The following is a 22684-nucleotide window of genomic DNA, read 5'->3' as shown; positions in this document are numbered from 1 at the left end:
AAATTTTATTTATTTATTTTAATTTTAAATTTTTAATATTTTATTAATGAGTCAAGTGAAAAATATTAGATTATATGGTCCTATCTAATTAGATAAATATATTATGGATTCCTTAAGAGATTAACTTAATTAGAAAAACTCTTATATTATTTTAGAGTTGCTCTTGCTTAGAAAAACTCTCGTAAGAAATTAACGAACATAAACTAATTAATTACATATATTCTTAATCTTTTTTTAATTCCTAATTCATCGCTTATAATAATTTTGTGAATCATAAAAAGAGATAAGGAGACGAGTTTAGTTCTTTTTTATAAATCGATATGCTAAGACTCCGTTATGTTAAATCTCATATTTTAATGATGAAATCGATTGATAAATGTTTATGATTTAATCTGCTTTTTGAGTGACACGGGATGCTTCAATCAGGATGAGATAATTAAAGCAGAATCATGTTGTGCCGGAGGAAAATATGTCAGAAGATTGAACGTTGAGTTGGAGGATCGGTCGACGTATCGACAAAAGGCTTCGGGCATCAGACCAAGAAGAGCGAATATTACGCCAAGGATATCGGAATTACGGAGTCAACTGACCGATTGGGTAATAGGCCGTAAGAGAGGACGATGCGCCGAAAAATCAAACGAAGTGTCGAGGGACCAATGACATACCGGACAACATGATTAATGCTTAGTATTAATTGTCTAGATCGGAGTGTGTTCTTACATGTGCAGAATTAACTACAATAGCAAGGCATAAATCAAAATGAAGTTTCAGAGTCAAGGATGTGATTTCATTGGGAGTTCGAGAGTTCGTCGGAAGTTCAAACGTTCGTCGGAAGTTCTATAAGAACCAGTCGAGAAGTCCAGGAGCTTGCCAAAGAAGCTCGTTAGAACTCGCCAAGAAGATCGTCTGAAGTCCTAGAGCTTGCCGGGAGGTCGTTAGAACATTGTCGAGAGTTCGTCGGAAGATCGCCGGAAGCTCGCTAGAAGAAACTAAGACATAGGGACTTGTTTAGCTTAAGTATGCCTTAGATTTCGTAGTTAGCACGTAATTGGGTTTCGATTTAGGCCAACCCAATTAGGGGCCAGTTGGGCCCATGTAAGGACTGTGTTTGGCCCAATGAGAGGCCCATACAATATCCCAAGAGATGGCACCATCATGACACAATCTTTGAGACTATGTCAGGCGGTGGTATTGTCAGTCTGGGTGATCGTATCGCCCCTGGTAGGGTGTTAGGCGATGGTACCGTCCAACACAACCTCCTAGGTGGTGGTACCACCCAACGCAAGCGATGGTACCACCCGTACCCAGGAAACCCTGGATGAGATATTTTTAAGCTCCAAGTTTAGATCAACTTGAAGCCTATAAATACCCCTCTCATCCTTGGTTAAGAAACACAAGCACAAAAAATTAAAAAAGGGAAAAACGTCATAAAAATCTCTTATGAGAATCCTCCTATAATCTAAGTATTAGAAAAGTACGAGAGAGGAGTGAGTGCTAAATGTTAACTCTTCGCCTATTAAAGAAAGATCGATAGTGGATGTCGGTGGTCTCGACGGAAGGGGAATCGACGAAGTGGATGTAGGTCACGACAACCGAACCACTCTAAAAAATCTGATTTGCATTTATTTGAATAATTACCTTTAATTTCAAACCTCTTTACTTGTTCTTTACATCCACTACTCTCTTACGTACGCTTTAAAAGTAAACCACTTTCGGAGATCGATTTTTTAACGTACGAAAGATTTTCTTAAATCGTCGTTATTTTACCGCTGCACTAATTCACCCCCCTCCCCCCCCCCCCCTCTTAGTGCCGACCCTTTTTCCTAACAGGTTCCGATTATAATATATCTACCGATCAAATAAAGGTTCGTGTAAGAAAAAAATAGTAAGAAACATAAGGGAAGCATACATACAGCTTTACATATTCTTCGAGAAGAAAATTGGAACGTCATCTTTGCTGCGAAACCGAACATGAAGAGGATTAAAAGAAATCATCACACACTAGCAGTTCAAAGACAGCTTACTGTTTCTTTTCTCAAGGCATCTTCCATATATCGATTCACCTATACAATCTATATAACACCGGTAACTCATATGGTTGGAGGAGTTCTTGAAGTTTGCTAAGCTCACAGTTCAATCCATGTCAAACGCTGGGATCCTGCCGGCACCGTCTTGAGATCTTAAAACCTAACTTAAAGAATATCTACAACATCGTCCTAATGTGTAAGAATCTTGAAACATACTAGTCAAGAAAATAAAGAAGAGATAAAGAATAAAAGCCCACCTCCAAATAACTCGGAGCAAACTTTCCCAATCTAACATCCCATTATAATTCAAGATTCATTGGTTGATTCTTTCCTGTGTCATGCATAGAACAACAACAAAGAACAATCTCATTCTATGCTCTGCTTCAAATGGCTTTATCGACAACAAACAATGATCCCGATCTAATTACCCATAAAGCTTTTACCAGCATAATCCTCTCTCTCTCTCTCTCTCTGTCTCTCTCTCTCTCTCTCTCTGTCTCTCTCTCTCTCTAAATGATCCCGATCTAAATGCTCATAGGACAACAACAACAACCACAAAGAACAATCTCCTTATTATATATATACTCTTCTTCACTAAGCTTTATCGACAACAAATAATGATCCCGATCTAAATGCTCATAAAGCTTTTAACAGCATAACCCGATGGCCAAGAAGAAAGGAATCGGCCATCAATCCTCTCTCTCTCTCTCTCTCTCTCTCTCTCTCTCTCTCTCTCTCTCCATTCTTGAATGCCCACTTTAATTCCTATTTTTGTGTGATCCAGGACTCCAAAGGAACACTCTCGTGTAGGACAGCAAGTGCCCTACGAATTGAGCACCGAAATCTTGATGATCTCGGAACTACCTTCATCAAAAGAAAGAGAAAAACGAGAGGGAAAAATATTTACCTCGAATTCCGGCGTTGTTCACCAACCCATCGATCCGATCAAACGTATCCCACGCCCTCTGAACCGAGGCCGCGATCGCCGGCTCACCCGAGCTCACATCCAGCTCGATCGCCACCGATCGGATGGCGGAGGTCTCTGACGATCCGGACCGTTGATCTCCTCGCAGATGGATCTCAGCCGGTCTGTCCGCCGCGCGGCCGCGATGATCCGGCAACCGGCCCTGGCGAGGTCGAGGCAATGGTCCCAGCCAATGCCGGAGGAGGCGCCGGTGACCATCACGACCTTGCCATCCAAGCTCCTCCAGGGGGGCGACGTCCGGTTCGCCACCTCCGCCACCATGGTTGGATAACTGCCTCGAGTCACTTTTTCTTTATAGTGGATGGGCGCCATAGGCAGAGAAGAGCCAGTGCGGCAGTTCCATGGAAACTTCTAGATCCCATTCCGCCATCGTGTTAGGACAACTGCTTGTTCCCGACCCCACACAGTAGGATTCACAGGGAGCGCCGGTATGAGTACTTGGTCGGTATGTTGCAAGAAATATAGGGTAAAAGCTGTACTAGAGTCGTTGAATATGTCAACAATAGAGTTAGTTGTTACACTTTTGGAGTATGCATTCTGTACTTCGTAATCTTTACAGCATCATATCCATAATGCTGAAACTGGATTCCTTTTTTCTTTCTTTAATTCTAAAACCCCCCCTACCTTTCGGCTTATACATCTCATGAGACAAACTCTACTGTGCACAACAGTATACTATATTCAATCCTTGATCGACCCGATCTATATGAAGTACGTGAAGCAGACTCATGGTATAAAAGAAGAATTCAACTCCTCATATGATGCCAAAAAGACTATAAAACAACTTAATCATGAAGACATTATCTGGTATTGGGAAAATTATTCACCGGACATTGTCTCTGACTTATTTGCTGCGGGAAGAGTAGAATAATATGACCAGGTTGATTGAGTTGCAATTACAACCCAGCATCTCAATTACTAATCTCAGAGGGAAGAGAAAAGGGGGATCCCTGGCAGAGTTACACCTGCATCAACTATAAAGATGTTGCCTGAAACATACGACGAGGAGTCATGAATCAAGAAGCGCACGACTGATGTCAATGCTGGATCTAAGGTGCCATATGTTCTTAGTGGAACAGTTTTTTCAGCCACCTTATTCAGCCATTCTCTCTCCATTAGACCAGCAGTTATCTCGGATCTGAACAATCCAGGAGCTATAGCATTCACACGAATATTGAAACCGCCCAGCTCTAATGCCATCACCTGTTTGGGAAAGACGACATTGTTAATATATAATCAAGGCTTGAATAACAACAACAACAAAAAACATACAAACCTTTTCAAACGACAAAGCCATGCCATACATTAAATTGAAGTGAATACCGAAATCAACATACATGAAGGAAAACATTACACGAGTAGAGAACACCATGAACTAATTTGAAGAGGAAAAGATGTGTGATGCAGTAGTTGGATCTCCAAATGAGTTCTAACATGCATCTATGAGTTTGCTTGATTGCATATGTTAGTAAATGCTAGAGATGGTCATGCCCTTGTATATTCTACAATCAAAGAAAAATTTTTTTAAAGTCAAATAAAAATTTACTATTAATTTGAGTGACAGAATGAGACTGCTCTGTTGTGACATTAGCTAGTGTTCTGTATGTGCAATGACCATGACAAACTCTATGCAGCACCAGAGTTGGCCACATGCGGTACTACTCAGAGAAACATGGGCAACCCATGATGCTAGCAGCCTGATTACCTTAGTGACTGCATTTACACCCGTCTTTGATGCAACATATGCAACTCCTCCCGGTAAGTGGCCACGTTCAGTACCTCCAATAGATGATATATTGATCACGGATCCTTTCTGTTTTGCGTCCCGCATGTGCTTGCAGACATGTTTGGAAACTAGCCACAATCCAGTCAAATTTGTTCTGATGTTGCTACTCCAATCTTCCTCAGACCAATCTAATGGTGAATGGACACTACCTGAGAGAAACAGCATGTAGTAGAAAGCAAACAAACAACCAGCGAAGGATGATTACCAACAAAAAAAAGGTGAAAGATTACAATGACATACAAATATAAGTGCGGTGCAAGTAAGAGAAAAAAGGTGCCAATCACTACTTGGTTAAATTAGTGAACAAAGTTACTAACATATATCTCAAACTAGAATTACAAAAACTGAGCCATGAAAGAAGAAAGAAAATCTATGATTCTGTCACAGTAAATTTTCCTTGTGTAGAAGCGAAGTGATCACACCTGCAAAACAATTTCATGTGGTAGTACTACCAAAGAATTATGACACACAAAAGTGAAGATATGGCATGTTGGCAAACTATGTACTAATTCCTATCTGTTGTTCTTTTGCATAACTAACATCTATTCTGTTTAACATTTTCTAAGATGCAGAGTCATAACTTCTTTTTGTTCATTACAGCTGCTATCAAAACACCAAATCCAATTGTAACACAGTTTTTCTACAAGTATCTATTTAAAGAGACTGAAGCTACCAGACACTATTTAGGAAACAAAATCTGAGAGATTTCAGAAGGAACACTAAAAACCCTTCATTTGAACCACATCATCCATCCATTTGTGAGGGCACTTCACAAATAATAATCAATGATGCACTGATCATGATCATGTCCAACATACAAAGTGTCTTGCGACCGTACAATCAAGGACTCATCTGTCTAAAGAATCAAAAGTCGTCAATTGAAAAGCAGGAGTAAATATTTAGACTGAGATACATGACCAGTGTAATGGATAGGCGAGCCAGAAGGCAGGAAAGACTCAGCAAGTTCAGACATTCAAGATGGATCAGGTAGCTTTAGGAATGAGTTCTTACTATTTTGCATCATTTAATCCTCAATTCAACATGGTCTAATGTCTAGTTGTTAGAATATTAATTTAATTTTATGTTAACATTAATTTTGCATCATTTAGTCTGCAATTCAACATCATTTAATCTGAAGACTAGTAATTCAAAGACATGCACTTTTAACTCTAAGGGAAGATGAGATCTTCTAATTCACATATACAATCTGTACTGTTCAACTCACATTTTGTGATAAGTCCGTGCGGTGTTCAATGCAAATTAATTTATGGGACAATTCATGTTAAATGACGGGATCCTGATGCCAGCATATTAAAAGCTAGCTTGGAAAATATCTGCAGCAACACCCTAAGCTGTAACAATCTTAAACAAAATTAGTAAAGAGGAGAAAAGAAGAACAAAGAATTCAAGCTTTCTTTCAAATATCATATGCAAAAAATCGTCAGAATTTGATTCCACATGGTGATCAAGATTCACTCACTAATCCTAATAGTGGCGTAGCTCTACAACAAACAACAATGTCTTTCTCTGTAGTCTCTTCATATGGCTTTACTACAAAATCTATTGGCAACAAACGCGTTTCCAAACCTAATTATCTGTGACGCATTCTGCGCCATAGTCCATAGCACTGCGCTATATGGACAACTCCTCTCTGATGAGCTGAACCTAAATGCATTGCTACTGGTGATGTGAAGCCGTAACTGTTGTGATTCCCAAGGAAAAGAATAGATATTCGAGGAGTGAGCCTATTTTAAGTTTCGAACAGAGAGAGGTGTGCGTTCTATTTGGCAAGTTTGCCATCTTCACTCGCAAATACACTGTGCCGGATGTCCTTCTTTCGTTCGTTAACCCAACAAAATATTTTTGGCCATCAATCTCTTAGCGTTCTCAGATTTCCACGGTAATTCCGAAACTTGTTCTCTTTATATGATCAACAAATCCAGAATCTGGGCTAAAGATGACCACAGCCACAAAATTAAAAGGAAAGATTACCTCGAACCCCAGCGTTATTCACCAATCCGTCGATCCGACCAAACGCGTCACATGCCCTCTGCACGGACGCCGCGATGGACGGCTCATCCGCGCTCACATCGAGCGCGATCGCCACCGACCGGACGGCGGAGCGCTGCGATGGTCCGGATCCATTTATCTCCTCGCAGAGGGACCGCAGACGGTCGGTCCGCCGCGCGGCCGCGATGACCAGGCATCCGGCTCTGGCGAGGTCGAGGCAAAGGTCCCGGCCGATGCCAGAGGATGCGCCAGTGACCATCACGACCTTGCCCTCCAAATTTCTCCATGGAGCGAGCCCCGGCGTCCGGGTCTCCGCCTCAGCCATCCACTCGGCCATTGCTTCCCTCCGACACGCATGTATATAGCGATCGAAACGGCAGGCGGTCACAAAGAGAAGGCATTTATAGTGGGTGATTAAGCGCCACGATCTGATTTGATGGAGTACGGGTATTTGTATTCGTCGATCCTGATCTAATTGGCTCGCGACGGTCCATCTCTTCCGTCACTGCGAAAGGGAATGCTTGATGGGGGATGCACGTATCGTGATACTGTTGTGCGAATCTCAAAGGCCACGTGTTTGCGGTGAATCCTAATATTGTGCGTGGGCCACCCAAGTTAAAAAGAATCCTTCACAAATTGTTCACGTATTTTCTAATTATTGAAGTAATTGCTCGTGTGTTTCTCTTACAAGTTCTAAAAAAATTGGAGAAAAAATATATGTAATATTATTTGGGTTAATGTGAGAGAATAAACAAGAGATTTGCTGGAGTTAGAGTTAACTCAAGGATGGATATAGATATGAGTATAGAACTAGGTAAATCTTTTATCGATTTTTTGGTATACTCTTTATTTGTTGATATTTCTTTTGGTTTCAAAGATCCTCTCCCCCTAACGCAACATACCTATTTTAAGAATAGCCTAACCAAAATAATAAATATTTTGATAATAAAGAAAATGAACATAGAGATAAATAATTTTTAAATATACTCACTTTATGACTTTCTTTTGTGTCTGATGATACCATATATAGGAAAGTTATAAAGACATTTCAAGATGTTGTCTTCATTTTTCATGGATTTTTGTAGGTGTATTAAAAAATGTAATCCATGTCTTATGTAATCAAAATGTTGTCTTAATATATGACCAAACTAGCCACATAAAAGATGAAAAATGAGAGTGAGATGATCGTTCTGGAAAAACACTTTAATGCAAATATTTTATATAGAAATTGCAGTTGGTTTTGAATCCTAAATTCATGGAGATTAAATATATAAAGGATCTAATACTCATCTCAACCATATTTGCATTCTAAATAAATATATATATTTCGAAAACAACAAAAACAATAATAAACGGAGGCAAAGAAAGAGAGCAGAGGGAAGTTGACATTTATCTTCTGCGTGCAACACCGATCATGGGTTCCTGGTCGATTCCCCCTGCTTGAAATGATCATCCTGCTCCCTAACAAGGGAGTGAAAACGGCCGTGAGTGAGTGCGTCGGGAGCAACGGAGGAGCTCGAGCCTGGTGGTGTGTTTAGGTTCGACATTGCGCTTGATGAAGAAAGGAGATGGCCCAGAGTTTATTAGGGTATGGTTTGGGGCCGTGGAAAAGCCCAGAGGAAAGCCGCCGGCAAGGAATCGGAAGCAAAAGCGTGATCCCCCCCATCGTGGCCTGTCGGAAGATCCAATGGATGGATGCCACGTAGTTCGAATCGATACCCGAGCAACGTCTTCCGTAAGACGCCCGTATGGGCCACCACGTGGTAGGACCGAGGACGCAAGGAAGGTGCCGCGAAGAAGGTTATAAATGGGTCGAAGGTGCGGCATAGGGCTTCGTTCCAAAGGCGGCGTCAGGAGCAAAGAAGAAAGAGGAAAAAGAAATTTTAGATCATTATTCTCATATCTCCACCTCTCGTCTTCCTCAGTTCCCCCCCCCTCTCAGGTACGGGAACATTCTTCTCTCTCTCTCTCTCCCCCCCCCCCTCTCCCGCGGCCTTTTTTTTTGAATGAGATGATTGTTTCATGTCGTGTTCTCGTTCATATCTTGTCTCGATCGAGTCCCGCCGGGGTGCTTGCTGTATGAGAAATGTTTTATGGACCCGTTCCCGGACATGGGCTCTCCTCTCTGTGTGCTTTCTTCCGTCTATCTTTTTATGTGAACACTTTGATGAGAAGATGATCAGGTATTGTGGTTTTCTGTAAAATCGGTCGTTAATTTTTAGGAAGACGAGGACGATGTTGCTGTCTTGTCTGCACTTGTTTCTTCACTTTTGTCGTTCGGGGCTAAATAATTGCATTAGGCATCAGAGTCTTTCTCCCGGATGACCGGATTCAATCGACATCTTTTCTTTCTTTATTAAAAAGGAAAGTTGTTTTGTGAGGCGGCTGCCGTCCTTTCGTCGTTTTCTGTAAATATGATATGTTATCATCATCCATGTTACGTCGTATCGCGGACGGGCACCAATGGTGCGTCGGCCCTTTCTCTCCAGAACACAGAGAGAGAGAGAGAGAGAGAGAGAGAGAGAGAGAGAACGTAAATCGTAGTCGCGTCTCTTCCTCTCTCCTTATGGATGACTCATTTCCTTTAATTGCTTTCGACCGCGAGAGGGCTGCTTGCGTTCCCTTTCCTTCCTGGTACCTTCACCCGTGCATGGATCCGCGTCCGTGATTGATAACATAGTTTCTCCGCTGGGCCACATGCTTGGATTACATCTTGTGATGATATCTCGCGCCAGGCAGAAGCGCTCCCTTAGCCCTTGGTGGTTCGCACTGTTGCGGCAGCCCAGCGGAAGGAGGTTTGGTGATCGGAACTAAATCACCCGTGGGTATACGTCGTCAAGGTGGATGGTGGCTTGTCGCACATCATTATGACCCCACCCCCTATGACATTCTTTAAGGCTTATTCAATTCGCTTCAGTAGCTAACAAAATTGTGGCCTTGATTTATCTGTTGGTATATGGAGATGGATACCCACTTTCCCACGCCGTCTCTCAGGCGCCATGACAATTTTGTGTCCAGGTCGTTATACGCTTGCTTCCACTCGGTCCCAAGTTTATGCTTATTTACTGTGTTTCTTCTTCTCATAGATCGGTTGTATTAAATAGCCAACGGAACGCCCAGCATCATGTGGCATCAGGTTGTGCAATCCGATATGTTTCGTACTGAGAGAAAGGAGAAGACTCATTTGGTTGTCGGTTCGATGCGCAACAACAGCCCGTCAGATGCCTTTTTTTATTTATTTTATTGTTTATTTAATTAGCAAAAAGAGCATGCTTGTTACTTGTTAGTACTTTATGGCAGGAAGTGTACGGTACAGATCGTCCGGCACGACCACGACCTTAACTTATTTATGCCTGTCTATCAGTCGCAGGTGAGGCCAAAGCAGCAGCAACGATGGGCGCCGGCGGACGCATGACTGCGACGGAGCAGGGGCCCCTTCGCTACGGCGGCTGTGGCATTCCGCTCCACCGTTCGCCCACCGAGAAGCCCTCCTTCACCCTGAGCCAGATCAAGAAGGCGATTCCCCGTCACTGTTTCGAGCGCTCCGTCCTCCGTTCCTTCTCCTACGTCATCCGCGACCTGCTCATCGCCGCACTCTTCCTCTACTTCGCCGTCTCCGTCATCCCCAAGCTACCGCTCGGCCTTGCCCTCCCCGCCTGGCCGCTTTACTGGGCCTTCCAGGGATGCATCCTAACCGGCATGTGGGTCATCGCTCATGAGTGCGGCCACCACGCCTTCTCCGACTACTCGTTCCTCGACGACGTCGTCGGCCTCGTCCTCCATTCCGCACTCCTCGTCCCCTATTTCTCCTGGAAGTACAGCCATCGTCGCCACCACTCCAATACCGGCTCCATCGAGCGTGACGAGGTCTTCGTCCCCAAGCCCAAGGCAGCCCTCCCATGGTTCAGTAAGTACCTCAACAACCCGCCCGGTCGCATCCTCACCCTGGCCATCACCCTCACCCTCGGCTGGCCTTTGTACCTCGCCTTCAACGTCTCCGGTCGCTGCTACCCCCGCTTCGCCTCCCACTTCGACCCCTACGGGCCCATCTACTCGGACCGCGAGCGTGCCCAGATCTTCATCTCCGACGCCGGCCTCATGGCGGCCCTGTACGTCCTCTACCGCGTCGCCGCCTGCTACGGCTTCTGGTGGCTGGTCAGGGTGTACGGCGTGCCGCTCCTGATCGTGAACGGGTGGTTGGTCCTCATCACCTACCTGCAGCACACGCACCCGTCGCTTCCCCACTACGACTCGAGCGAGTGGGACTGGCTCCGGGGGGCGCTGGCGACGGTGGACAGGGACTACGGGATGCTCAACAAGGTGTTCCACAACATCACGGACACGCATGTTGCCCACCATCTCTTCTCGACCATGCCACACTACCACGCCATGGAGGCGACCAAGGCCATCAAGCCGATCCTAGGCGAGTACTACCAGTTCGATGACACGCCACTGCTGAAGGCCATGTGGAGGGAGGCGCAGGAATGCATTTACGTGGAGCCGGATCAGGGGAGCAAGCTGAAGGGCGTCTTCTGGTACCGCAAGGAGTTGTAAGTCGAGCTCAGGACATGTCAGTGGAGTGAGAGGAGGCGACATCGTCGTGTCCTCGCGCGCTTAGTGTCACCTTTTTTTCGCGTTTGTTCCCGTCCGTAACGTGTAATCTCGTCCTCGTTATGTACCCCTTCCCCTTCACGTTGGTATTTATGTATCCGTCGTCTAGTAAACGTTGCATGCGTATGCTTCGTATCTCCAGACAAATGGTCGAGATATTCCATGGGCTCATGTATCATTTTGCTTACGAGATGCTGTAAGTCTTCCGATGTGCACGAAGGGGTGATGGTAGATGCGGTTCGCAAGGGAAAAATAAGTCAGAGACCACTTTAGGACGAACTCCCTTTTGCAGGTTCGGCTCGTCGAATGCTGTTTGATCAGCACGATTAGGCTATGACAACAATAGAACATTCATCCGACACGAAACAGATGATAGATGCGAATAACAACACGTAAGAAATTTTGTCCAAAAAACAAAGCACCAGACAGTCTGACGGCATCCGATGTTGATTGGTCCTTTGGTACGGGAACGCTGAGTTTGTGTTCGGCAGATCCTGTGAAGCTGCAGCATGGGGGCAATGATTGATCATGGGTAATATTAACTAGACGGAGGTATGTACATATGGGAAGGTTATGGACCCTCACGACGGCTGCCTCCATTGCCATATTTTCAATGGACGAACCCACGACATTACGCTGTAAAGTGTATGTAAATAATTACGATTAAATCAAATAAAAGATAAAATTTAAATTTAAATAAAATATATTATGATGAAAGATTTATTGGAATATGATAAATTTTCTATTATTTTAAAAACCTTATACTCTATATTTTAGTTAATATAAATAGATACTCGAATCGATCCAAAAGTCCTATAGGTATTAGTAAATGACAAATTCGTCTCTTCCATTATTCTTTTCTTTCTTTTTGCTGAAGTCATGAAGAAAAACTAATAATACGATATCAGAGTCTGATTCAAAGAATATCAACAAAAATATATCGATTAAAAAAAGATGGGAGATATTAGTAGATCCAGGAAAAGAAAAAAAAAAAGAAGATGAAAGACATTAGAGTAAGTGTTCCTAATTTACTTATTCCTATCTTCAAATATGATAATTATCAATTTTGGATGGTTAAGATAAAAATTTAATTTATTTCCTAAGGATTATAGAATTTGATAGAGAATGATTTTGTTAAGTATGATCTACAGGATCCTAATATTATTAAAAAAATAAAAAAAATCAGATAAATAAAAATATACAAAAAGATGTAAGAGCCCTCTACATACAACAACTAGAAATAGATGATTCTCTATTTTTCTGAATCATGATGGCATCAATATCAACATAAGCCAAAAAAAATATTAAAAAGTGTATTTGAAGGCAAAAACAAAGTAAAAATTTTAAAGTTTCAAATTCTTGACATGAATTTGAAACTCTTATGATGAAAGATTTTAAATTTATCATTTATTTCTTTTCAAAAAACTCTCTTCTATTATGAATCATATGAGATCTTATAGTGAAAATATAAAAGATCAAACTGTAGTAGAACAAATTTTACGAAGTTTATTTTCAAAACTTGATATGATTTTTATTGCTATAGAAGAAGATAAAGATATAAGTACATTATCTATTGATGAATTAATGAACTCCTTTTTAGCTCATAAACAAAAAGTGAACAGATCTTCATATGAGACTTCATAACATACTATACAAATGAAGATAGATCATAAGAAGGACAAAAAAAAATTTAAAATCAGATCTAAAGGGAGAGATCAAAATGACAGAGGATGAGGCCGACCAAATATAAGTAATAAAGAAACCTATCAATGTTTTTGTTAAAAAAAATAGATATATTGAAAACATTGTTAGTATAAAAATAAAAATCTAAATATTCCTCTCTACTTTTACTATAAAAAATATGACCATCTTGAAAAATATTATTGAAACAAAAATCAAACAAATTATCATGAAAAAATAATAGTAAAGAAAATGATGAAAAATATTCTCTTCATAGCAAGAATATTCTAGATTTATTTCGTTTTTAGATAGTGAATGCATTAATCATATGACAGGGGATAAAAGTTTATTCTAAATGCTTGATGATTTAGTCAAATCTATAGTATAAATAGAAAATGATAATAAGGTTCAAGTGGAAGGAAAATGAACAATTATTGTGAATACCAAATCTAATAAAAAATTTATTGATAATATGATGTTTATTGTTAGTTTAAAATAAAATATCATTAGTATAAGACAATTGATGAGAAAAGGATATTATGTTATTTTTTATGATGAAAAATACTTGATTTATGATTAAAAAACTAAAAAATTAATAGTAACTGTGAGGATGACAAAAATGAGTGTTTCCCTTGTTATTTTTGGATTTCTCCTGCTACTATTATTGCTAAATCGATATTATGACATATAAGCTTTGATCATTTGAATTTTTATAGGTCTATACAAACTATCTCACATAACAAATCCTTCAAAATTCAAACTGCTAAAAAGGTGCCTCAAAACAAAACTAAAGTTGATAAAAGTTGTGATGAGAGCGATGAGGAGTCACGATTGAAGAAGTGAAAAATTTTGGATTCTATTTAATATACAATTGGTAAACTTGTTAGCAAAAAAAGAGAGCACTAATAATGATGAAGATGAGGATGACAGCTCTAAAGTTAGTTCTGAAGATGAACATTCAAAAGAATAACAAACTAAGAAGTCAAGTATTAAAAGACAATAATGGTTCTAATGGGTCTTTCGAGGAAAATAAATATAAGCAACTACTAAAGACGATGAAGAAAGTTAAAAAATACAAAATTGGTGGATGCAACTCTGAAGAGTAAAAAACAAACAACTATGAAGTCTAAAATACAAAGGCTCAAAACTCTTGCTACAATTCAAACTCGATCTCTTCACAAAATCCATCAAAACTTAAAAGAAGACTTTCAATCCTTAAAGATCACGAAGACTTACAAACCTATGTAACTAGTTGATATAGGAGAAATTCAAATAAACTATTGCAGCACCAAATACCAATTTATTGTTCTTCATAAAAATTTTGGCGAAAGAAAAATTTTATTTTTTGTGAAGATAACTTCAAGTCACAACTATTTAAATTAAGGGGGTGTGATAAGATCAATTCAAATAATTATGATTAGAGAAAATAAAAGATAAAAATTTAGATTTAAATAAATAGATCATGGTGAAAGATTTCTTGACATATAATAGATTTTTTTAATTAAAAAAATTTATCTTATTATTTTTATTATTTTATTATTGAGACATGATATGATTAAATAAATAAATATTTATTTAATCAATATAAATAAATATTTTTGGATAACTTACTCTTAGACTATTTTATTATTCTTTTCTTCTTCTTCTTCTTCTTCATTAAATTCTCAAGAAAACCAACATGAAGACCATCCTCCGGAAGAGGACTGAGCAACGACAATCCATATGGTCAAATCCAACCACCGGTACTTTATGGCTTGTCCCTGCGCGTTTATCGTTGTCATTGTTGTAGGGTTGTCATAGTGATTGTGTGTTAAACCTACTGCCCGTCTGGGATGGCTACGTTATCGAGGAACGCTTGGCCACGACGATAAACAATAATTGCACGGATCATCAAATTAATTGGTCATTATGGACCCGGAAAAGACCGGTTCGTGGTTGACGTGATGACCCACCCTTGTGACGCTGCCACGGTACGGGCTTCATGGTGATGGGTGGAGATACATAATCGAGCACTTAGAGCGAGGTTTATGGTTGGTTCGCGGTTGGTTCGCCAGCGATGATTGATGTCGGGGGCATATCATGTGGGAGAGCAGGTGCTTAAAGGTTTGGCGAGAACCGCTGGGCGTGGCGACAGCAGATGAAAGGCATTGGTGTGATAACTTGGAAATATAGAGACGAAACGAACCTGTTGGCTTTAGTGCCCTCCAAAATGACGCCACGCGGGGACGACCACCGTGCTGGAGATAGAGCAGGCGGACAGAGGAAACCAAGATGGGCTCTGGACCTGGGTGCACGAATCGCTTGAAGCGGCCCGAGCTTAAATACGTGGAATTAGTGTTACTTTGTTTTCCTTTTCCGTGTGTGAAGCTAAGGTTCCATCGGTGGCTGTCCAAAGTTCTTACTGTGATGTCCTATGAACTCAGGTGGAAAGTGTTACGGTGAAGATAGTCTGACTTAATATCTTCGTATTTGGTGCACCTGCTCGGAAATAAAAGCAGAAAGAAGCAGTGGAGATTGCGCGGAATTGCATATTAACAATCCACAACTGGTGTACCAATTTGTTGCTATCTAATACCAAACACCATGTCCTACTTTCATCTTGCAGCAGAATTATATCTTAAACATGCACCGGATATCTTGAGCGCTTTGTTGCTTGCTTGTAGTCATGTCTTCTGACGCAGAAATACAAGTGCTGCAGTGAAATGGAGACCATCTCAAGGTTGGTCACCAGGAAGGAACATATAAATCAACAAATAGACAATGGGGTCACTATTATGCTAAATGCTACAAGAAAGAAGGTGACTGCGCGTACATGCAACCGATCATCTGGTGGTACCAAACAAAGAAATTTCTTGCTTGCAACTCGAACTCTACTGACCAGCCACCTAAACGCTAACAAATCTTAATAATCCTCTGAACTGTGTATTTGGTTGTTCTAGTAATATGGCCTTTAGGTAAATAATTGATCGTGTCAAAATGCACGAACCAGAATCTCCTAAGGGTTGGATCTGGTATTGTATATAACTTGCTTAAAAGGTGTACCTACTTCAACTATTTGCATCTTCATTCGAGCAACGCCTAAATGACTAAACAAACAAGTAAGCCATTTCATCAACAAAGCTTCAAGCTTGATATGCATGTGTATGCTTGAGCTTGAAGGCCCCAACAATTCATGCGGTTGCTTGGAAGCAAATATTACACGGGGAGAAGAACCTATATGTATTGGATGGAGTTCACTCTCCAATTCTTCAACAAGCAAGTTACTCATTCATGGAGTCCATCAAGCTCTCCCTTCTCCTCCTCTTCTTTTGCACCGTCACATTCTTTGCAGTGGCTAAAGATTTCTCCATAGTCGGCTACTCACCGGAGGACCTTGCATCCGAAGAAACACTGATGTACCTCTTCGAAAACTGGATGGCTAAACACAGTAAGTCTTACGCAAGCTTCCAAGAGAAGCTGAGGAAGTTTGGGATCTTCAAGGATAACTTGAAGCACATCGACGAGACAAACACAGAGAGGAAGAGCTACTGGCTTGGGTTGAATGAGTTTGCCGACATGAGCCATGAGGAGTTCGAGCACAGGTATCTCGGACTGAACACTGACCTGCCAAAGATAAAGGATGTCAGATTCAAGGCCCGAGAGACCTTCATGTATGAGAAGGCTGCAAATTTACCCAGGTCGGTGGACTGGAGGAAGAAAGGAGCAGTCACTCCTGTTAAGAACCAAGGCGGCTGTGGTAAGAAGAATATCTTCTAACTTGAATCCTTTAGTTAGTTGCACAGGACATCAACGATCTAATGGAGGCATCGCGACGTGAAACTGAGATGCATGCCTGACCGTGGTACAGGAAGCTGCTGGGCGTTCTCGACGGTGGCAGCGGTGGAGGGCATAAGCCAGATCGTGACAGGGAACTTGACATCGTTGTCGGAGCAGGAACTCATCGACTGTGATACCACATTCAACCATGGGTGCAAGGGGGGATTGATGGATTATGCTTTTGCCTTCATCATCGCCAGCGGAGGTCTCCGTACCGAGGAAGACTATCCTTACCTCATGGAGGAGGGCACCTGTGAGGAGAAGAGGGTAAATTCATGTTGGAGAAGTGTGCGCATTGCTACCCATAAGGGAACGGGCCGTATTAACTAACTAGTGTCATTGTCGTGTCGTTGGATACAGGGTGGACTCGAACTAGTAGTGACCATCAGCGGCTACGAAGATGTGCCACGGAACAGCGAGGAGAGCTTCCTGAAAACACTGGCCCATCAGCCGGTGAGTGTTGCCGTAGAGGCCTCCGGAAGAGACTTCCAGTTTTACAGGGGGGTAAGTGACTCTTGCCACGCTGACATGTCAGTTGAGATGAGACGCAAGCAGACGATGATAGAAATTTGGCGGCCCGCAGGGAATTTTCGACGGACCTTGTGGGACCCAGCTAGATCATGGTGTGGCAGCTGTGGGGTATGGGACATCCAAGGGCCAGGATTACATTATGGTGAAGAACTCATGGGGCCCCAGCTGGGGAGAAAAGGGGTACATCAGAATGAAGAGAAACACCGGAAAGCGCGAAGGTCAATGCGGGATTTACAAGATGGCTTCGTATCCTACCAAAAAGAGGTGATCCACCGCGGAGGCTTACCACCATATGAAATTAAAGTTGATCCACGTCCATCGTTGCCGTCCTATTCGATTCCAGGAGTCTATTTAAATGGGAAGGAAAATGCATATTAGCATCCGAGACACGTTTGTTCCGTCCAACGTGAATCCTCCTCAAAGTGGATGATCTCTAATAAATAAAACAAAACTTGGAAATGAAAGCGAGCTAAGTTTCCATGAAATGATCGCAAATCGCCCGTGTACATGTATCCTGAACTGGGCCCGTGAGCCGCATCCGCAACGCGTACTTGGCCGGAGCGTTATGCGTGAGTGTCTGCGCGTGAACCGCATGCCTAGACTAGTCGGCGAGCAGGAAGCATGGACTGACCTGCCGTCTGAACCGAGCGCGCACCAAATCCTTCGACTCGGCTCACGCGTCATGCGATACGAACGTGTCCTGTTGTAGAGGCATCAACATCATTATTTTGATGGCTGGAGCTTTCGGATGCTAACTCAGCATGCATTTTAGTCGTCGCTGAAAGCAGTAGGTTGGCTGCTTCCACAAAGAGTTCCGACTCTCTCTCGTGGTGCTGATGGTGTAACGGAAGTCACCACCAGTTCAACGCCATTAATTCCTTCAAAATTAATTTTCCATTTCCGATTCTTCGACCATCTATCTATTCTCGGTGTCTTGGGTCAATATCTCGACTGTGCTATGAAGAATTGAAGTCGCCGTGTAAGCTCTCCTGCCCTGTGCCACCGCCCAAGCATTCGGCCGCCATGTTGGAAGAAACACTAGAGCGTATTTGTCGCCACAACTTGCGTTGTTAATCGACTAGACACGGATGGACTTTGGTGGCACTTGAGGTCGATGATACACTCGTGAAGTCTCTCTGACGGGACAGGCATTCCCAATGTAAGGACAGGTGAGGAGGAGTACATCTGCTGCTGTTTTTCTAAAACCGTGGGCTGACTTGGGAGTCTACTACAGACGAGATGTGTGGTTTGAAGCTTCTGTCCCATGAAAAGTCAAAGTCCTTGCCTAGCTGGTTACATCAGGGTCCACAGGAGTGGATGGACTTGTATAAATCTACGCATATAGATATCATCTACTTATAGGTATAAAATAATAATTTAAATGAAGAGACTTTTTATCTCTAAGATTATATCTAATTAACTTATTTAAAAGGTAAAACAAGAAATAAGAATCTAATATTTTTCTAAAGATATACTATTACTCTTTAACACCGTACGTACGTTCTGCATAAATGCATGGATAGTGAAAAATGATGCTGATTCTTCCTAGTTTTAATTTATATATGCCCACGGGTGAAAGTGCAACATGATTGTAAATGTTGTAGGGTGATCGAGATGTGAGAAGTCATAGGAAGGATGACAATGGTTGAAAGGGATGGCAACGTCGTGGCTCTCGAGTTGCAATTTAACCTGCGATTTCGAATACAGTGCCGTTCGATGCAACTTCTTAGTTTAGGTAGACATTTTATGCCAAATCTGTGATCACTCTGTTACCAAGACGATCCTCCTTGGTTTGGGTAGACACTGTGACGCTGGATCGATGCTCTATGAGCTGAAGTAGATGATCTTTCCAGAGCATATAGTTCCATCAAATTGGATGAATTGTTGTAATCATGAGGAGTGAGAACAATGCACACAACCAGCAATTATAGACCAAACCAAATCATACAACAGCCTCCTTCCATCTGCCTCCCTATACTTATGTTGAACGTACTATCTGATGTTGATGTAAGACCTACAAAGGTGATTGCAGAGGAGAACGTCCACCGAGAGGATGAACACTCGGAGCGCTGGATGTGAATACACTGTGGTCGATATTCTCTAGGTCCTCGGCACCATGTTGACTTTCCCCGGACTCATTCTCCTCCAAGGACCTCATCTTAGTTTCAGGCGTAAAGAGATAGGTGTGAAGCATTCCAATGAGACACACACCACCCAGGATAGTCAATGCATACGTCATTCCGATCCCCGGCTTCCATCCTGGATTCAGATGTTTCTTGTTCCTCTGTTGAGAGGCCCAGAGGAATCCAACAGCTCCGATTATGGCACCAACTTTTCCCGACGCGCCGGATATCCCATGGCAGGTGGCCCGGAAGCGAGCAGGAAACAGCTCGGCGGGCACGATAAAGGTCGTGGTGTTGGGGCCGAAGTTGGAGAAGAAGAAGGTCAAGCCATAAAGAACGATGAACCACCCTTTGGTGTGGTCGTGCCAATACTTGTCGTAGGGACCTGCTAGCGCGAACAGGAAGATTGCCATGAAGAAGAAACCCATCATTTGAATCTTTCGCCTGCCGGTGCGTTCGATGAAGTAGACGGTGGCGAAGTAGCCAGGGATGGTAGAGGCCACGGCGATGATTGCTTGGAATTTTGCGACGTTGTAGACCTCCTCGTAAGCATTTACATGGTCAGACGGAGGGAACCACGGCTTGTAGATTTGCGACTGGAAAAGAGTGCTGCTGTAGTAGGGGATGTCAACCAAGAACCATGCCATGGCGCACGCAAACAGGTTCCGGCCATGCCGTCCCATGAATTGCTTTGAGAAGAGACCGTACGTTGGGGCTGGTCGACGGGGTCCGCCTGAAACTTCTGAAGTTTCCATATCGAAGTCCACCAACACCTTCCCCATGTCATTTGTCGCTTTGATCACATCCTGCTCCACCAGTGCTGTATATCTGCACAAGCTTCAAAATCACCGTGCTGATACCAAAATAACTAATTAACGCAGCAAGTCTTGTCATTTTCCCTGTCTCTTATATATATATATACACACACAGAGACACACACAAGGGCACCTACAAGCTAAATATCTCAATAAACTATGTCAATCGGGGTAACTTGTGGCCCTGGATAAAGCAACTGGAGAGGTGGCGGAGGAAAGGACGGCTAATGGAGTCTGCCTAAATCTACACAGAATCTCGTGTCCCTCGCATTCATTATATAAGCAAGCCTGTAACTCCGCTGCAAATAATTAATCGAACAGAGAGCACGTGAAATAAACTATTCCTTGTTTCTGTAATCTGAATTTAACGTAATCCAAAGGCTCAGCTGCGATCTCCTCACTATCTCCAGTACAACCCAATGGTTCTTGGCTATGCCTGAAATGCATTATGTAGAGCCAGATAGATGCATAAAGATAGAAAGATATGATCGAAGGGATGCTAAAACCAGCTTTGTGATCATCAGCAGCTTGCATATGGCATAAACTAGGTTTTGTCGATTGTTTGTCTCCTAGTTAATTACCACCACAAGGAAAGGAGCAGTTGCAAAGAGAGGCTGTTCAAGAGCTGGAGCCCGCATGACCGACGGCCATAGTGATGAACAAAAAGTAGCCAGGTTCATACCTGGCGGTCTCCGGCATGGTTATTCTCCAGTAGAACGTCAAAGCCGCCGGAATGGCACCGATCATCAGTATGATGCGCCACGCCAAGTCCGCTGCCTCTGGCGTGCGCAGCGGGTCGATGCTCGATGCCTTGGTTGCCCTTTTGAACGCTGCAGCGATCGCCATGGTGACCCCTGAGCTGGCCAGTATCCCGAACCCTTGCATCGAGAACACCGCGGCGATGAACGAACCCCTCGTTCTTTTGTTAGCGAATTCAGACATGATGGTCGCCGAGAGTGGGTAGTCGCCGCCGATGCCGATCCCAAGCATAAACCGGAAGAAGCACAAGCTAGTCAGCACGCAATTGCGGGTGCGGCAGATGGAGAAACCGCAACCGAACGAGCTGGCGATCATGAGGAGGAGGGAGAACCCGTAGACGCGCCGACGGCCCACGCGATCCCCAAGCATGCCGAAGATGAGCTGGCCGATGACTGTGCCGACCAGCGCGATAGCCACGATGGCGGAGACCACCGCGGGTGGCGTCACGCCCGGCGTCGCTCCCTGAGGATCGTAGTAAATCCGCCCTATCAGCTTCATGACAGGCGTGATGCAGAAGAGGTCGTAGGAGTCGGTGAAGAGGCCCATGCCGGCGATGATGATGGCTTTGAAGTGGTAGTATTGTGTTCTTGCATGGTCGAGCGCTGTAAGAATCTTGAGGCCCATCCTTCCCCCCCTCCCGCAGTATGACCTTCAGAAAGAGTGCTTTTATAACACACCATTTATCCCAGTTGACATGATCGAAGGAAGACGGGGAAGAAGTAGGCTTCCTCGAAAGACTGGCGTGGGGAGCTGATGTAGATGCCCGCAGTCAAAGTCTCCCATTCCCTCTGAAACAGTCCATTTCCAAGTTTTTCACTATCGACAATCCCTTAAAAAATTATAAAATATTAATTTACTATTTATATTTGGGCCATATGAATTTTTTATATATAAGATTATATTTATTTACTTAATAATTTAAATAAAGAAAATATATTTATTTTAAATTAATATTTAAAATATTAGAAGGATAAATTTATTATAATATATTCGATGAACTTTTGAGATATAATTTTATCAAACAAAATACACGTCAATACATATTATTTACAAAATATTTAAAGTACTTTATAATTATACGTTCGTTCTCCATCCACGAGAGAACCGGCGGCAGCGAGACCAAGAAGACGGGCGATCATAAGTCCTCCGGGAGGAAGAAGAAGAATCAGTCTCGCGGTGGTGACAGATACGTTGTAAAACCACGAGGCAGACTCCTCCCCTGACAGAGACTCGGAGAAGACCGAGGAGGCTGCCGCTGCAGCTGACGCAACCAATTAATGTTGGCTTTGAAATGTCAAACATTGCCATGGGGGCATCGATCAAAAATTCTTATATGCTAAGCATATAAATACTTCTTTCTATTTTCCTTTTCTTTTTGGTTTTCCTATTCATATCTAATAATGTGTGTGCATAATAGCTAATCTCCGTCGTTCATAACACAATGTAGATTTTAAGTTATTTGTACCCCTGAACAAAATATTGATTTCTAATGGTGCTAAACTTCTAGAATGAATTTTTCCCATATCGTAAGTCATTCAAGA

General features: G+C 42.6%; 4 protein-coding genes and 1 long non-coding RNA gene across 7 annotated transcripts; 2 read left to right on the top strand and 3 right to left on the bottom strand.

Moving 5' to 3' along the window:
- Nucleotides 1–2026: 2026 nt before the first annotated feature.
- Nucleotides 2027–3542, bottom strand: LOC135606876 (uncharacterized). The gene is made up of 3 exons (XR_010485002.1): nucleotides 2935–3542; nucleotides 2285–2358; nucleotides 2027–2203 (listed from the first exon to the last, which is right to left on the bottom strand). It is a non-coding gene; the product is annotated as an uncharacterized LOC135606876 (long non-coding RNA).
- Nucleotides 3543–3746: 204 nt separating this feature from the next.
- Nucleotides 3747–7182, bottom strand: LOC135606395 (uncharacterized). Its single transcript, XM_065097417.1, has 3 exons — nucleotides 6791–7182; nucleotides 4718–4947; nucleotides 3747–4215 (listed from the first exon to the last, which is right to left on the bottom strand). Exons 1-3 carry the CDS (start codon nucleotides 7143–7145, stop codon nucleotides 3937–3939), a joined length of 864 nt encoding a protein of 287 aa, XP_064953489.1. The 5' UTR covers nucleotides 7146–7182; the 3' UTR covers nucleotides 3747–3936.
- A 1434-nt stretch (nucleotides 7183–8616) lies between these two features.
- On the top strand, nucleotides 8617–11606 carry LOC103976995 (delta(12)-acyl-lipid-desaturase). Of its 3 annotated transcripts, none has more exons than XM_065098213.1 (2): nucleotides 8617–8750; nucleotides 10173–11606. In XM_065098213.1, the coding sequence occupies exon 2, from the start codon at nucleotides 10202–10204 to the stop codon at nucleotides 11360–11362; it is 1161 nt and encodes a 386-aa protein (XP_064954285.1). In that variant the 5' UTR covers nucleotides 8617–8750; nucleotides 10173–10201; the 3' UTR covers nucleotides 11363–11606. The 3 variants fall into 3 exon arrangements, with proteins under 3 accessions (XP_064954285.1, XP_018678398.2, XP_018678401.2); XM_018822853.2 differs by lacking the exon at nucleotides 8617–8750 and adding an exon at nucleotides 9182–9826; XM_018822856.2 differs by lacking the exon at nucleotides 8617–8750 and adding an exon at nucleotides 9888–10024.
- A 4734-nt stretch (nucleotides 11607–16340) lies between these two features.
- Nucleotides 16341–17910, top strand: LOC103976996 (cysteine protease XCP1). The gene is made up of 4 exons (XM_009392377.3): nucleotides 16341–16835; nucleotides 16947–17182; nucleotides 17276–17419; nucleotides 17499–17910. Exons 1-4 carry the CDS (start codon nucleotides 16370–16372, stop codon nucleotides 17712–17714), a joined length of 1062 nt encoding a protein of 353 aa, XP_009390652.2. The 5' UTR covers nucleotides 16341–16369; the 3' UTR covers nucleotides 17715–17910.
- A 1436-nt stretch (nucleotides 17911–19346) lies between these two features.
- Nucleotides 19347–21868, bottom strand: LOC103976997 (probable inorganic phosphate transporter 1-10). Its single transcript, XM_065098211.1, has 2 exons — nucleotides 21067–21868; nucleotides 19347–20397 (listed from the first exon to the last, which is right to left on the bottom strand). Exons 1-2 carry the CDS (start codon nucleotides 21765–21767, stop codon nucleotides 19461–19463), a joined length of 1638 nt encoding a protein of 545 aa, XP_064954283.1. The 5' UTR covers nucleotides 21768–21868; the 3' UTR covers nucleotides 19347–19460.
- Between the last annotated feature and the right edge of the window lie 816 nt (nucleotides 21869–22684).

Source organism: Musa acuminata, chromosome BXJ2-3, assembly GCF_036884655.1.
Source record: "Musa acuminata AAA Group cultivar baxijiao chromosome BXJ2-3, Cavendish_Baxijiao_AAA, whole genome shotgun sequence".
Lineage (NCBI taxonomy): Eukaryota > Viridiplantae > Streptophyta > Magnoliopsida > Zingiberales > Musaceae > Musa > Musa acuminata.
This window is presented reverse-complemented; position numbering and strand designations above follow the sequence as displayed.

What these genes read in the sequence shown, in the direction of transcription:
- LOC135606395 (XM_065097417.1), bottom strand. Translation starts at nt 7,145, where the DNA reads ATGGCCGAGTGGATGGCTGAGGCGGAGACCCGGACGCCGGGGCTCGCT. An exon ending in GAATAACGCTGGGGTTCGAG is followed by an intron (nt 4,948 to 6,790) that starts GTAATCTTTCCT and finishes TGTTTCTCTCAG; the next exon opens with GTAGTGTCCATTCACCATTA. An exon ending in GTGTAAATGCAGTCACTAAG is followed by an intron (nt 4,216 to 4,717) that starts GTAATCAGGCTG and finishes TTTCCCAAACAG; the next exon opens with GTGATGGCATTAGAGCTGGG.
- LOC103976996 (XM_009392377.3), top strand. Translation starts at nt 16,370, where the DNA reads ATGGAGTCCATCAAGCTCTCCCTTCTCCTCCTCTTCTTTTGCACCGTC. An exon ending in GCACCTGTGAGGAGAAGAGG is followed by an intron (nt 17,183 to 17,275) that starts GTAAATTCATGT and finishes CGTTGGATACAG; the next exon opens with GGTGGACTCGAACTAGTAGT. An exon ending in ACTTCCAGTTTTACAGGGGG is followed by an intron (nt 17,420 to 17,498) that starts GTAAGTGACTCT and finishes GGCGGCCCGCAG; the next exon opens with GGAATTTTCGACGGACCTTG.
- LOC103976997 (XM_065098211.1), bottom strand. Translation starts at nt 21,767, where the DNA reads ATGGGCCTCAAGATTCTTACAGCGCTCGACCATGCAAGAACACAATAC. An exon ending in ACCATGCCGGAGACCGCCAG is followed by an intron (nt 20,398 to 21,066) that starts GTATGAACCTGG and finishes AAGCTTGTGCAG; the next exon opens with ATATACAGCACTGGTGGAGC.